Source organism: Myodes glareolus, chromosome 9 (assembly GCF_982192425.1).
Source record: "Myodes glareolus chromosome 9, mMyoGla1.1, whole genome shotgun sequence".
NCBI lineage: Eukaryota > Metazoa > Chordata > Mammalia > Rodentia > Cricetidae > Myodes > Myodes glareolus.
The window spans coordinates 36,529,525-36,543,832 of record NC_142034.1 but is presented as its reverse complement, the minus strand read 5'-3'; the positions used below and the strand labels follow the sequence as shown (position 1 = coordinate 36,543,832).

Below are 14,308 nucleotides of genomic sequence, written 5' to 3'. Positions count from 1 at the left end.
ATTTGTCATACAGGACTGATACAGACATATGACAATGTGAAATATACATTCCTTTACATCTGATATTCCTGAAAAAGAAAATACTACTAGAGCTGGGGAGATGGTAAAAACGTTTGCTATGCGGGCAAGAAGACCTGAGTTCGAATGCCTAGAGACCACACAAAAAGCCAGGCACGGCCACACATACCTGAAATCTAAATGCTGGGGAGACAGGTGAATCCTGGTTCTGGGGCCAGCCGCTAAAACAGTGAGCTTCAGGCTCAGTGAGAGACCTGTCTTAAGCAAGTGAGTTAGAGAGTGATAGAGAAGACTCCTGATGTTTCTGTGGCTTCTGCATATGTAGACACAGGCATACACACACGTGCATATCCACCTTACGGAACCCAAAAGAGAGGAAGGGAAAACTGATTAACAGAGAAAGAAAGCATTAACAACCCAAGTTCTGGATAACAAACAGGCCTAGAATTACATTTGTTGAAGGTAGAACAAAATCAAAAGAAGGATTTTTCTTATAAACATTTTTAAAGAATTTTTGAAAAACCAGAAAAGAATATAACAAATACTAAATGTTAATCATTTCTGAAACCACAACGGTGGGCCAACAGCAGAGCTGGGCTCTTGCAGAACTTAGCTTGAAAGTTGTTGATGGTGAACACTGGGTGTTCCAAAGCACACGTCACCCCACAACAGTTGTCTGGGCAACACTAGCCATTTCAGAATAGCAGACACAGCCTAGCATGTTGGCAAGAGAAACATTGGTAGTTGCAGACAACAGAAGCTGTCAAGGCCAGCAAACCCTAGAAGGATTAGATCAAGAGGCACTGGATGATATACTCTCCTGAGGATGTAGAAATTCTGAAGAAGTTTAGGTTTTTGGAAAACTCAAAGCTGATGAAATAATCTTTGTTTGTTTATTATTAATGTTACCCCCAAACTGTTCTACACTAGAGAATTAAAAGTAGCACATATAGTTTATAGTGCTTACTATCATAGTGAAGATAACTATGCTACTGAAAGAACTTGTATTTTGGCATGATACCTTAACTGGCTGTATGCTGTGAAAGTACTCAGTGGGCCAGCTCAGTGGCTAGAAGTGCCAAGTCTTGTTCTCTCACTGCTAGGACCTTCAAAAGTCAGTGGGAAACAAAAGAAAACTCTCTCTGAGAGAGGCTACTGCCAGTTGTGGTGCTGACTTGACTACTTGACTAAGGGATGCCTAGGACATCGTTATTTCTGGATGGTTTGTGGGTCAGCAAACTCAGTGAGGAAGACGTTCAGCTGTGAGCCCCAAAGAAGTGAATAAAGGCAAAGAGAGAAAGCTCTCTAGCTGTCCCTCTGAAGCCGACTCATTTTTCTGTTACAGTTAACTTTGGATGTCAGATTGTAAGTTCTTTGGCCTTTGGACCCTGAAACTTGCAAGGGCTATCTCTGGGGTGTGTGTGTGGGATGGCCTTTGACCTTGGATGGGGCTAGATCATCAATGCCTGTGATTCTAAGTCTTTCAGCTTCTTGAAATAAGCCATGCAATCAGCCTGTATTTGGCTTTTGTTGAACTTTTCAGTTAGCTCCTGTAACTGAATGAATATGCAAGTCCATCCACGTATACACATAAAAACGCACACATGCACATTCTTTTTTGGTTTGTTTTTCGAGACAAGGTTTCTCTGTAGCTTTGGAGCCTGTCCTGGAACTAGCTCTTGTAGACCATGCTGGCCTCAAACTCACAGAGATCTGCCTGCCTCTGCCTTCCGAGTGCTGGGATTAAAGGCGTGCGCCACCACCACCTGGTTACATTCTTTTTTTAGTTGGTTCTGTTTCTCTGGAGAAGCCTAATACACCACCTTAGCACTTACTACTATGAATAAACTTAGAATAAAGCTTAGGAAGCAAACACTGATAATGAAACATGTTTTTTTGTCTAGACCAATGATTCTCAATCTTCCTAACGCTGTGTCCCTTTAATGCAGCTCCTCATGCTGTGGTAACCCCAACCATAAAGTTATTTTTGTAATGTAATACTACTTCATAACTGTAATTCATACTGTTATGAATTGTAATGTAAATATTTTTGGAGACAGAGGTTTGCCAAAGGAGTAGCAATCCACAGGTTGAGAACTCCTGGTCTAGATGCTGCTTTAGGCATGACTCTTCTAGTCAGAGCAACAGCAAAACAGAGCAAACATTCTCAAGGCATAGATGCCAAATGAAGGTCTCTAGTAGGCTCAAGCATGGCAAACATGGCAACAACAGGGTTTGTCTTTTACCCTTCTCCCCTTGTTAAAAACTGTTAGATTATATTCCTAAAGCCAGCCACCTTGTCTGTTCCCTTATTTGGTACTTTCTCCTCTTGATGTTGACAACCAATGTCCATCTTTTGAAGTCCAGCAATCAAAAGTTCTCTTTTGGCTAGTCTTAATTAACATGCCCAATCAAAACAAACAACTCATCATAAAGTGGGGATCCCCCTTTCCTTTTATAAACTGCCATTTGCCTATGGGCCACAGCTGTCTCCTCTCTAACCAGAGGTAATCCTTTGTCCCTCTGGGGCAAATATCTCTTCCCCCTTCCACCTTTGTTCCTTTTCCTGTTTCCCTCAATCTCTCTCCTGTCTTTGCCTCTTTTTCCTTGCCCTTTGTCCCTCTGGTGCAAATACATCTCCTTTGTGCTGAGAACTTGTCCCATCCTTTCACCAAACAACGCAGGACTTGTTCAGGAGACTGGGGATCAGTTAGTGAACTCCACTATTCTCACTCCCTGTCTGAGCGGCTTTCTTCCGACAGTACATACCACTGAAGTACAAGCTCAATGCAGCGGTCCTACTGAACTCAAGTGGAAGAGACTAGAAGGAATTTGGAATGGCTAAAGCCATGCAATCGGTACAACAGGGCCCTAGAGAGCTATATAAAAAAGAAAGGACTCTGGAATCCCCAGGGGACCTGTGAGTATCTCGCTGAGAGCTTTGATGATGCACAAATTGTGGCCTCAACAGCACTGTTCCTGACTCAGAAGATTCTGAGAGAGGCCAGAAGAAAACGGCGGTGTGTTCATCAAGTTCACAAGTGATACTGATGCTGATCAGAGGCTTCACTTTCAAAATCACTTTTATTGAACAAAACAATATGCAAAAATACAATTTCCTCCTAAAACACTCTCATTCATTCAGATTCCCCAGAGATTTAAATGCCTGAGGATTCAGGAAAACCATATAGTTAACTCTACATAGAGCACATAGACGGAGCACCTCAAGGCTTTTATGACTTACCTGAAGATCTTTCACATTTGGGAAAGGAATTCCTACTGTTATGACAGCACGGGCATTATCATCTGAGAAATCCAGGCCCTCGCTCACTTTGCCGCGACAAACCGCTATGAGAAGGGCTCCATCTTAAGCAATAGGAATTAAACATTAAAAAAAAATACTCAAAATTCTCAGAAATTGTTTATTCTTGTCGTAAGTATTTTCAGTAAATTTAAAGCAACCTGGGATTGTTTTATGAGACACGGTTTTTGAATCTCATTATCTTTAACTAAATAAGGAAACAAAATTAGATAGAAATGGTAGCAAATCAAAGACAAACAGTGTGTTTTTAAAGCTACTTATAGCCAGTCGTGGTGGCGCCTATCTTTAATCCCGGCACTCGGGACACAGAGGCAGGCAGATCTCTGTGAACTCGTGGCCAGCCAAATCTACAAAACAAGCAAGTTCCAGGACAGTCAGGGTTGTTATACTGAGAAACCACATCTAGAAAAACCAAAAGAAAATAGAATAAAATAAAGTAAAAAAGTTACTTTTGCTCAGAAGCAGCAGCAAATTAACTGAAGCATTAAATAAAGAAACTAAAATCCAATCATTACTTTTACCAGCACGAATGCAGCCCGCTCTTGTAGCAATCCTCTGGGATGCTTTGTTTGGAGGTTTTGCTTGTTTCTGGTTTGTTCTGAGACAGTACTCAGTACGTAAGCCATACCGTTTTTGAACTCTCATTCCCCTAGCCCTTTGCTCCCCAAGAATTGAGATTCTCGCTCTCTCATCCTTGGTTATAATCTTGTCTTTAAGAATGTATTTGTTTCTAACCCTCACATGGTACCTCAAGCTGCCTGGAACCCCTGTTCCAGAGGATTTGGTGCCCTCTTCTGACCTCCTTGGGCACTGTACACATGTGATGTACACACATATACTCAGGCCCATACACATAAGATTATAAAATATATCTTTAAAAACGTATTAACGACTCACAGTACCTTCACTGTTGCACTGCTCCTAAACCACTGCTACGAGCGCTCATCAAACTCTCAAATGTGGAAACTGAGTCCTCAGTTACTTTCTGTTGTTTGAGACAAGATCTGAATGCAGGCTGGCATGCACGTACCACCCTCCTTCCCTGACTTCTTCTGAGTGCCGAGATGACAGTCAAACACCACACCTGGTGTTTTAAGAACCTAAGTTTAATTCTGTAGGCACAGCTAGGTGGATCTCTGAGAGCTTGAGGCCAGCCTGGTCTACAGAGTGAGACCCTGTTTCAAACAACAGGAACAAAACAAAGCTAAAACAAACAACAACAAAACCCTTTAAGCTTATGTTATTTGGTAAGCTATAAGCACCAGCTACATTACCTGTGTAAAACATGCAGACCTTACTTGGTCATTGAGGAAGATATTTACACCTACCTTACCTTCCTTCTTGCACAAAATATTTCAGGTAGTAAAAGGCGGCTTAATATCTGAATATAAATGTTCTTTTTATTTAACCTACTGTCTATTTACCTAAGATTATAAAATATAATTTTCCCAAGTACAATTCACTTAAAGAGACAATATAAAATGACATTTTAACACAATCAAATTCTATTTGATTTATAGTTTAAAAAGCCTTTTCACTGACCATAAAATTATTTCCTATTACCTTTTTCTCCTTTGAACTTGATGGCATCATAGTACACCTGCAGCAATTCATCAAAATCAGTTTTTTCTCCTTTTTGGGGTTCTGCAATGACCGTCTTCACTGACTCCAAACTATGCCATAAGCCAGTGGAAACCCAACGTTCTCTTAACTTCTCTAATAGCTAAAAGGAGATAGAGAAAATTGATTCTGCAGTCTAGCTGAACAAAGACTCTTATTTGTAAATTACAAATACTAGAATAAAAAAATCAAATTTTAACCTGTATCATAATATACACACATTCTAATAATGTATTGTTAGATTAAAAATAAGAGACAGTGAAAAGCCCTACCTTAAAACAATCTTAAAAACATGGATTAGAGCAGAATACAATAAAATGTATGCATCAAAGCAAGATGAACACTTGAAACACATCAACAGCTTGAATATATGTCATTTTAATAATCTAAACATAGAGTTAGGCATTAATTTCAATACATTAGAAAATTAAATACAAATGAAAACGAGCAAAAATGAATTAAGAACTAGGTAAGAGGCAATACTTCACAGTGAATTGTCTTCACCACATCTGAATGTCATGAGCTCTACTGCTCTGTGGACGAGTTATCACAGTGTAACGAGGTACCAAGAAACCAACTGAAATTCTCTAACAAACAAAACCTCATTTATTTTCTTAAGACAACTTATTGTTCTTAGAAACAAAATTTAAAAGAACATAAACCAAATTTTCTATTACTGCTATTTACTCAATGATTAGGGTTGATCAATAACTTAATTTCCCCATAATATTATATTATGTTAAGACTCATAGGACTGTCATTACTGAAAGTATTTTCTATTTGAAATGCCTCATGAATTGGTTGCTAGAATTTGATTTTTTTAATATGCACTGCTTTGAAGTAAAAGTCTTGTGTTAGGAGTTAGACAGTACAAAAACCTTCTTGACAAATTCAGAACAACAGTATGTAGGGAGGGGTCAAAATGGGTCTTTAATTGATGAGAAAAGATTGATATTTTTAAAAAAAAAATCAATGAAGTATAGAACAACAGTAAATTACTTAAACTTCTCTACAGAATAGCGATGAAGAATTGAATAAAAGTACCATCTCTAGAGTAAAGGAAACCAGATGAAATGTTTTACAAGTTTCCATAACTGCTGCTACTTAATGGAATTTAATACAATGATATACCATTTTCCTTGAATTTGAAAACAAATGTAATATTTAATCACTGATTTCTTGACTCAGAGATAACAACAATTACCAAACTTCAGGTCATAAATGCTCCAAGGTCTTGATCAAACTCACTCTACTCATGCAATACATGTAAACATGATGTGCATGTATCACAAATACATATCACATTAAACACACACAGAATAACACACATGCATGCACACATCACATCACAAACACAGCATGTGCTCCACACCATACTCACACAGCATATGACACATTACAGGGTATAACACACATATCATATCACACAGAGGCTAATACAATACAACAAAAATATACATGTACAATACACAGCACATGCAAACACTACATAAAATAAAAAACAAATCAATATTGCCTAAATACTGTGGCACTAACATGTAGGTAGAGGTATTAGGTTCCAAAGTTTAAGATAAGCTTGGGCTACAGTGAGAGTTTATCTTAAAAAGAAAACAGTACTCAAATTTGCTTTAATTAAGCAGGAAGAACTCGTTTAAACTCTCAAAACACAACTAAGGAGTTATTATACTATCTTTTGTTTTCCAAGAAAAAAAAAATGAGGCAAGAAAAGAGGAAAAGACTGTAGAGAACCAGAAAATGAGGAAATAGTTGTAGACGGAACTTTATGTCCTGTCTGGTCCCACAGTTGTTCAGTCCCAAAGAAACACACAGACGCTTATATTAATTATAAACTATTTGGCCTATTAGTTCAGGTCTATTATTAACCAGCTCTTACAACTTAACCCATAATTCTTGTCTACTTAGCCACGTAGCCCAGTACCATTCCTCAGTTAGGCATTCTCATCTTGCTTCCTGTGTGTCTGGCTGGTGACTGATTTTCTGTCTTTCCTCTTCCCAGAATTCTCCTAGTCTGGTTGCCAAGCCTATACTTCCTGCCTGGCTACTGGCCAATCAGCGTTTTATTAAACCAATACGAGTGACAAATCTTTGCAGTGCACAAGAGCATTATCCTACAGCAAACAGCATTACCATCTTCCTTATCAGTTCTTTGGACTTAAGGTTATAAACAGAATTAAACTAAAAGACTGAAAAAAGATACTCCTAATAAGTGGTAAGCATTCACACAATCCACACTGAACTAAACAGGCAAGTCAAAAACTATCACGGAGACAAAAGAAAGACATTCTGTAAAGATAACAGGCCAATTTGCCAACAACATGCAACTAGCACACATTTATACAAGCCTACTTAAGATCACCCAAGTATTTCAAGGGAAAATTGACAGAACATACAATGACATTGTAATACTAGGAGATTGAAATACCCAAGCTTCAAAAAATCGATAAGATATTCAGACAGAAGATCAATAAGGAAGTAGAAAATCTTAACAATCCCACAATCTGGAAGTCTTAAGAGGTATACGCAGAACAGTAGCAGAATGCTAATTCTTCTGAAATGTATATATCTATTATGTGTTAGGTCATAAAACAAATCTTAATAAATTTAACAAGAATCAGAAAGATGGCTCAGCAGATAAAGGCACTTGCCCCTGGGACTGATGATTTGCATTCCATCCCTAGGATCCACATGGCAGAGGGAAAGAACTGGTTCCTCAAAGTTATCTTTGAACCTTCACTCAGTCACACATGAACACACACACACACATGCACACACATACACACAAAATTAACAAGACTGAAAAAGAATCACATCTTTTTCAGCCACAACAGAATAAGACTAGGATTCAATAGAAAACTAAGGACTTTAGAAAGATGTAGAAATTAAACAATATACTTCTGATCAGTGACCATGAGTTAAAAGAAATTAAAAAGGAAGTTATGAATTACATTGAAGTCAAGAGAAATGAAATACAACCAAAAGTAAGGAGCACAACAAAAGGGTATTAAGAAAGAAGTGTGTAGATGAAGCAAATGCTTACATTAAAGAGGAAAAACAGTTCTGAAATCCCAGGACTGGGTGTTTGAGTTAGGAGGGTAGCAAGTTCAAAGTCTGCCTAGGCTACAAGTGAGACTGTCTCAACAAGTTTAAAAGTGCTCTACTCTGTAGAAGGACACTTACCTAGCACGCCCAAAGCTCTATGTTTGATACACTGCACCACAGAGCAAAGTTAGTAAAAGAAAACTAAGATTAGAACAGAAACAAAAGAGGAGAGGAAAATGCTGAGTAACTGAACAAAATGAGAGTTGGTTTATAAAAAGATCACCAATACCGATGAACTGACTAAGGAAAAAGATACATAAGAAATATTTAAAAACCATATAAGCGATTAAGAATCCAAAAGAATGAATTACAAAACTAAACATGTTGAGTAAAAGAGTAAATAATAGTTTACTTAAAGTTGAAAACAAAGTCCTATTTAAGAAAAAAACTATTGGGGCAGCCAGAAGCCACCCAAGTACCCACCCTTGGGCAGCAGGTGCCACTATGACGAGGTGAGAGAGAATAAGAGCACATGGTGGGAGATGGGTGAGAACAAGGATCAGAGTGGCTCATACACTGTGGAGAGAGTTGGAGCTGGAGATGCTACAGCGGAGAGGAACAGGCAGATATGAGAGCCTGCACTGTCACCTGAGGCCATGGTAACATCCAGGCCTGGCTGCTGCCTAGGGCCATGTCTGGGTCTGTGGCCCTACTGCAGCTGGGGTCTGTGTTGATGTCTGAGGCCGTTGGTATCACCAAAGGTCCCTCAGATGTCCATAGTCTGGGCTGCCAACTGAAGCCATGTTGATATCCAAGCTGGCCCTGCCCTTGCTGGCCACAGAAAAGCCAGCCACTATGATAGCAGTAGCATGGGGCAGAGGGCTCTGAGACCTGGCTGATCAACTCAGGTACCACCCAGGCCCAGATTCAGGGCCCTGAGTTGGCCCACTCCAGCATCTACCCCATCTATGAGCTGCTGGAGTACCGAAGGGGCCCGTCCTGCCAAACCATAGTCGCAGGATCCCCATGACACAGGACAGCAGCAAGATATCTGAGATGCAGGAAGCGTTAAGTAACAGCGGTGTAGCAGAGGCAGAAAGAATGAACATTTGCAAATAAGGCTATTTGGGCAAAAGGATATACTGCGTGACACACCATAGCTTCCAATATCATCACAATAAATGAATGTGACGGAGGGCGGGGAAGACAGAGCGGAGCCGAACAAGTAAGGCAGCTGGAGGTGTGACAGCCATGACTGGAAGGAGAGAGGGCAGAAAAGGTCATTGTCCAGGAGGACTGACAAGATGGTTTGCTTTTTTTTTTTTTTTTTTTGGTTTGGTTTTTTTTTTTAATTTAAATTTAAAATTTTTATTTTCTTTTGGGGGAGAGGTTACAAGGGTGGAGGGCGGATATGGGCAGACTAGGAAATGAGAGAGGTTGGGGTGCATGGTGTGAAATTCCCAAGGAATCAATTTAAAAAATTGTGTTTAAAAAATTAAAAATACTATCAAATTTACATGATTGCACTCAGGTGCCATGGCATCCATGCAGAAGTCACACGAGTTGGTCTTCTCCTTACACCATGTGTGTTCCAAGGATTTAATTCAGGTGGTCAGGCTTGGCGGCAAGCACCTTTATCTGCTGAGTCATTTCGCTAGCCACTATATCCCCATTTTAAAATACTGGGGCTGGCGAGATAGCACAGTGGTTAAGAGCACTGGCTGCTCTTCTTAGAAGACCCAGGTTCAATTCCCAGGACCCACAAGGCAATTTATCAAAATATCCATATACATAAAAATAACTCCCAAAAATGAAAAGAAATATTTCCAATAAGAAAACTTACCTTCTTTTTCTTTCTGCTTTTTTTAAAATTTATTTTACGTGCATTGGTGTGAAGGTGTGAGATCCCCTGGAACTGGAGTTACAGACAGTGGCGAGCTGCCACATGGATGGTGGGAATTGAACCTGGGTCTTCTAAAAAGAGCAGCCAGTGCTCCTAACTGCTGAACCATCTCTCTAGCCCCCGAACCTACCTTCTTATTATCACTGAGCATTTAAGCCACTAGCCAATCCTCCCAGAATCAGCTTCCAATGATACCTAGACCTTAAACATTTCTCATTAGTTTTGCTGCTATTGTGTTCCTGAGTCACCAATCATCTGCCACCCTGCTTCACTAGGCTTTGTTAAACTGTTGTCTTGTTCTTCCTACATTTTCTGAAGTCCCCGCTTTTGCCCACATAGCATTCAGCACAGTCCATTAAAAACTAAGGCTAGGGATGGGAATGTGACTCAGTTGGCAGGATGCTTGTCTTGCATGCACAAATCCATGGGGGTTCTACCTCCAGCAAAACATAAACCAAAACCAGTGGTGTATACCTGTAATACTCAGGAGGCAGAGACACAAAAAGATCTGAAGCTCATCCTTAGCTACACAACAGTTCATAGTCAGCCTGGGATATATGGGACTGCTTCAAACAACCCGGAAGCTTAAGTCAAGGCCTCCAAAGGCTTCCTATTGCACTTAGAATCTCACCCAGAGCCTTACTGCACTGTGGGCTTCCCTGGCCCCTTCTCTGACCTCTATTCATCTCACACACTGCTACAGGCGCACACCAGCCTTTCCTACTACAAGGTTTTCCACCTAAACATTCCCCCAGCCATCAAAACTGTCTCTTCCTTCCCTCCCTCCTTGACTTCTATTCAACATCACTTTCTCAAACAAACTTTCCTAAATCATCCCGTCAGAACTATAAACCATCTCTGATAGCCCCAGAATTCTTTTTCCCTTTCTCCAACTGTATCAGACCCCTTGAGCTGCTGTAACACAATGCCACAGACTAAATGACTGAACAACAGAAATGGATTTTTCACAGTCCTAGAGAGAAAAAAGGGCCTTCTTCCTATCGTGCAGATGGCCTCCTTTACTCCATGTCCTCACGTGGCCTTTGCCTGTGCCTATGCAGACAGCAACGGGCTCTCTAGTGTCTTCTGGTGCAAAGACACCAAGGCTATGAGACCAGGACCCATCCTCAAGGTCTTCGTATAACCTTAAGGACATCCTTGGAGGTTTGTCCCTCTTCAAATGTAACCAGACTGGGGGCTATAGCTGCCACACAGGCTTGTTAGCAGACACACATCAAGTCATAACATTATCTAACATATCCGTATCTTTTTATACCCCGTTTAACTTCAACTTTTCATCCCCGGAAATGTAAGGAAGGCAATTAACTTTTTTTTAATGTTTAGTTCTCTGGTGATTGTCTAATACTAGAATGCATCACATGTAGAAAATGCTCTATAAATATGTCAGATGAACTTAATAATCAACAAAGTTCAAACCAATGGTCAATCAAGAAAGATAAAGAAAGGCAAATACAAAAGCAAAACAAACAAACAAGAATCACACAACTACAAAACCTGGGGCCAAGTCTTCTACGAAAGATTATTCAAGTGATTAGTAAGATGACAGGAGACAGAGGGGAGAAGTGATATATCAGAGGACCCGAACGCAGGCTGGGGGTTTGCTGGTGAGGTCCATTAGCTTTCCCTCCCTTCTCATTACTCCATCTCCTTTTTCCTGGCCTCTTCTCCCCAGCCCCTGGCTCTCTTTCTCCTTTTCAATTTTGCCAAACAAATACTTGTCTACACCTTTTCTGTTCTCACTGCAGGTGACCCTCAAAGGGCATGTGTGTACAGCTTAATTGTTTCCCTCTTGTCCGGAGTGACTGGATGCACAACTCGGTGGCTACGGTCTCTTAAATATCACAGCTAGGTACCTAGCAATCAAGCAGCTTAAAGCAAAGTACTTGGACACAGACCTGCCTCTGTTTCTCAGGCTTACTACGTGAGAAAAAAAACACAAGGTATTCCTAAGTTATTTTTATAGCTCATAAAAAGTAAATACTAGTCATATTCGGAGACTAGCTGACACACAGTGATAGAGATGATTTAGTTTACCAATTGCTGTTCACATTACTTGGATTCATTAGCCTTAGAGGCAAGTTTTTGAAAAAGTCACATCTCACAAATTAAAAGAATACTTTGGAATGCCTGTGTCTTATCTGGATATTGTCATTTCACTTTTTCAAGCTTCTTAAAACCAGTATGTCACCAGGGAGGCAATAAGTCAGAATCCTGCATTTGTCCGATGTCCGTAGCTTTTATAGACCAGATGTTCAGTACATTAATAACGCACTAACCCAGAGTCTCTTTTTGAAACTTTAGAAAGTGCAAATTGCATTAAGACCTCTCTGCCCTCATTACTGGTATTGTTACAATCCTAGCCCTTTGGAAAATGGTTTTTGGCATATGTTTCTCTTCATAATATTGCAATTTACTCACTTTAATAGCCAGTACTCAAGTCCTAATGTATTTAATAGTCCTACCTACATAGACTATCTCCTATAATCCTATTCACATAATTTACTTCGTAGGTAAAATGTAATCATATTTTTCCATCTGAAGATGATTCTTTGCTATTCATTTCACGAAGTATTAATATTTGAGAACTATATTCTTTCATTCAGGTGATACACATATCTATGAGTGGTAGGTTAGAAATAAGAGTATTTTTAAATACTAATAAAAATGAAAAATTAGTAGTTTTTCTAAATAACATGTTTAGTTAACGTAAGATGAGCACAGCCTTAGTTTTCAGTATTCAAATATAAACTATAAAAAGACCCACACAGTAATCCTTACTTAAATGGTTACATTTGCTTTGTACTCTGTCTTCAACATTTCAGGGTTAAATCTCGATGAGTACTTGCGCAGTCAGTACTACACTTGGAGAAAGAATCTGGGTAGATACTACCCTGAAGTGAATACAAGGTTCACTGCAGTTTTTGGCAATCTGAACAGAAACACAAGATCCTGAAATTCTCTGAAAAAGAGTATTCTTCTTACTAATGGGTTGAAAGTCCAGGGAGTCTGATGATGTCAGAGCTGCACTACTGAGAACAGCCAATTTTATACTCACAGATACATAGGAAAGCACAATAGTTACAATGTGAACTTAAGAAGTAATTCATATAGTTCAAGGGATAATCTAGTTAATTAAAATTTCTTGAACAGAAACTAGGAACTTATAGCTATTTATGCATGGAAGAAATTTCTAACTTTGAAAAATGGATTCTGAACTTTTGTTGACTTACCAACACTGATGAACAGAAGATTCATTAATGCATGGATTGAGCATATAATTAAAAATGTATGTATTTGACCATTCTTGTTATTTTAAGAAGTGATGGCTTAACAAACATTGAATGAAATCTAGAAGTATAAATTTATTCACACAAAAATCAAATGTGTGTTTGATTCTGTGAGGAGACTAAGAACAATCCCTTCCCAAATCAACTGCATTTCTATACTCCTGTAAAAAGACAAGAACTAATGTTAACCAGAATGTGATGGCAGAGCTACATTGTGAGAACCAACACAGACTACAGGCTGAGAAAAACAAATGTACAAGAACCAAATACTGCAATGTTTCCTAAATTACCGCTGTCAGATACCGTTAGGCTGAATCTGCTGCAAACCTGAACTACGCAATCAGTAGGGACAACAGCCGGAAAAGCTTCATCTTACAATGTAGACGATTGGAACGAAAATAGTGAAAACATGTGACAGAAAACAGGTGAGGAAGCATCAAAGCATCACACCAACAAAGAGATTCACAAGCCACAAAACGCATCAGCAAGAGAAAAACAAAGTTTCTACAAAATAACCAGAACAAATCAGAAAATGACAGCAGTTGGTCCTGACCTACTGTAAGGGTAGAACGTACATGTCACCCAAGGGCCGGGGAGGGGGGGGGGGGCTGAAGGCCTGGTAGGCAGCGTGTAAGGCGGCATGGCTTACCCAGAAGTAGATCACTCCTTTACAACCTTGAAGAGCATGCTGGGTCCCTGAGACCTTCTTTTCCTTGTGCTTGGTTTCTAGATGCTATGAGGTGAGTTTTCTACCAAGTGCTTCTACCATGAGGCCTTGTCACAATCTGGCAGAGTGGCCACAGACTAAAACCTCTGAAAACATGAGCTTTTCCCTCTGTAAAATACTTCCTCTCAGGTATTTCATCACAATGATAGAAAGCTAACACAAGTACCAATAATTACCATGAATACAATGAATCTATATAATAAAAAGTCATAGAGAATGAATATATAAAATATATAACCTAGGGCTCAGTATGATGGTACATGTCTTTAATCCCAACATTCAGAAAGCAGAGACAGGCAGCCCTCTATGGGTTCAAAGTCCTGTTTTTTTTTTTTTGTTTTGTTTTTTGT

At 39.5% G+C, this 14,308-nt stretch overlaps 1 protein-coding gene across 2 annotated transcripts in view; it reads right to left on the bottom strand.

Moving 5' to 3' along the window:
- Brip1 (BRCA1 interacting DNA helicase 1) overlaps positions 1-14,308 on the bottom strand; it is a 126,564-nt gene that overhangs the window by 33,066 nt on the left and 79,190 nt on the right. For both annotated transcript variants that reach the window (XM_087910144.1, XM_087910145.1), the window contains 2 exons: positions 4,904-5,063; positions 3,263-3,384 (listed from right to left, as the gene is read on the bottom strand). In XM_087910144.1, coding sequence (XP_087766270.1) covers positions 3,263-3,384; positions 4,904-5,063 — 282 coding nt within the window. The remainder of the gene's footprint in view (positions 1-3,262; positions 3,385-4,903; positions 5,064-14,308) is intronic.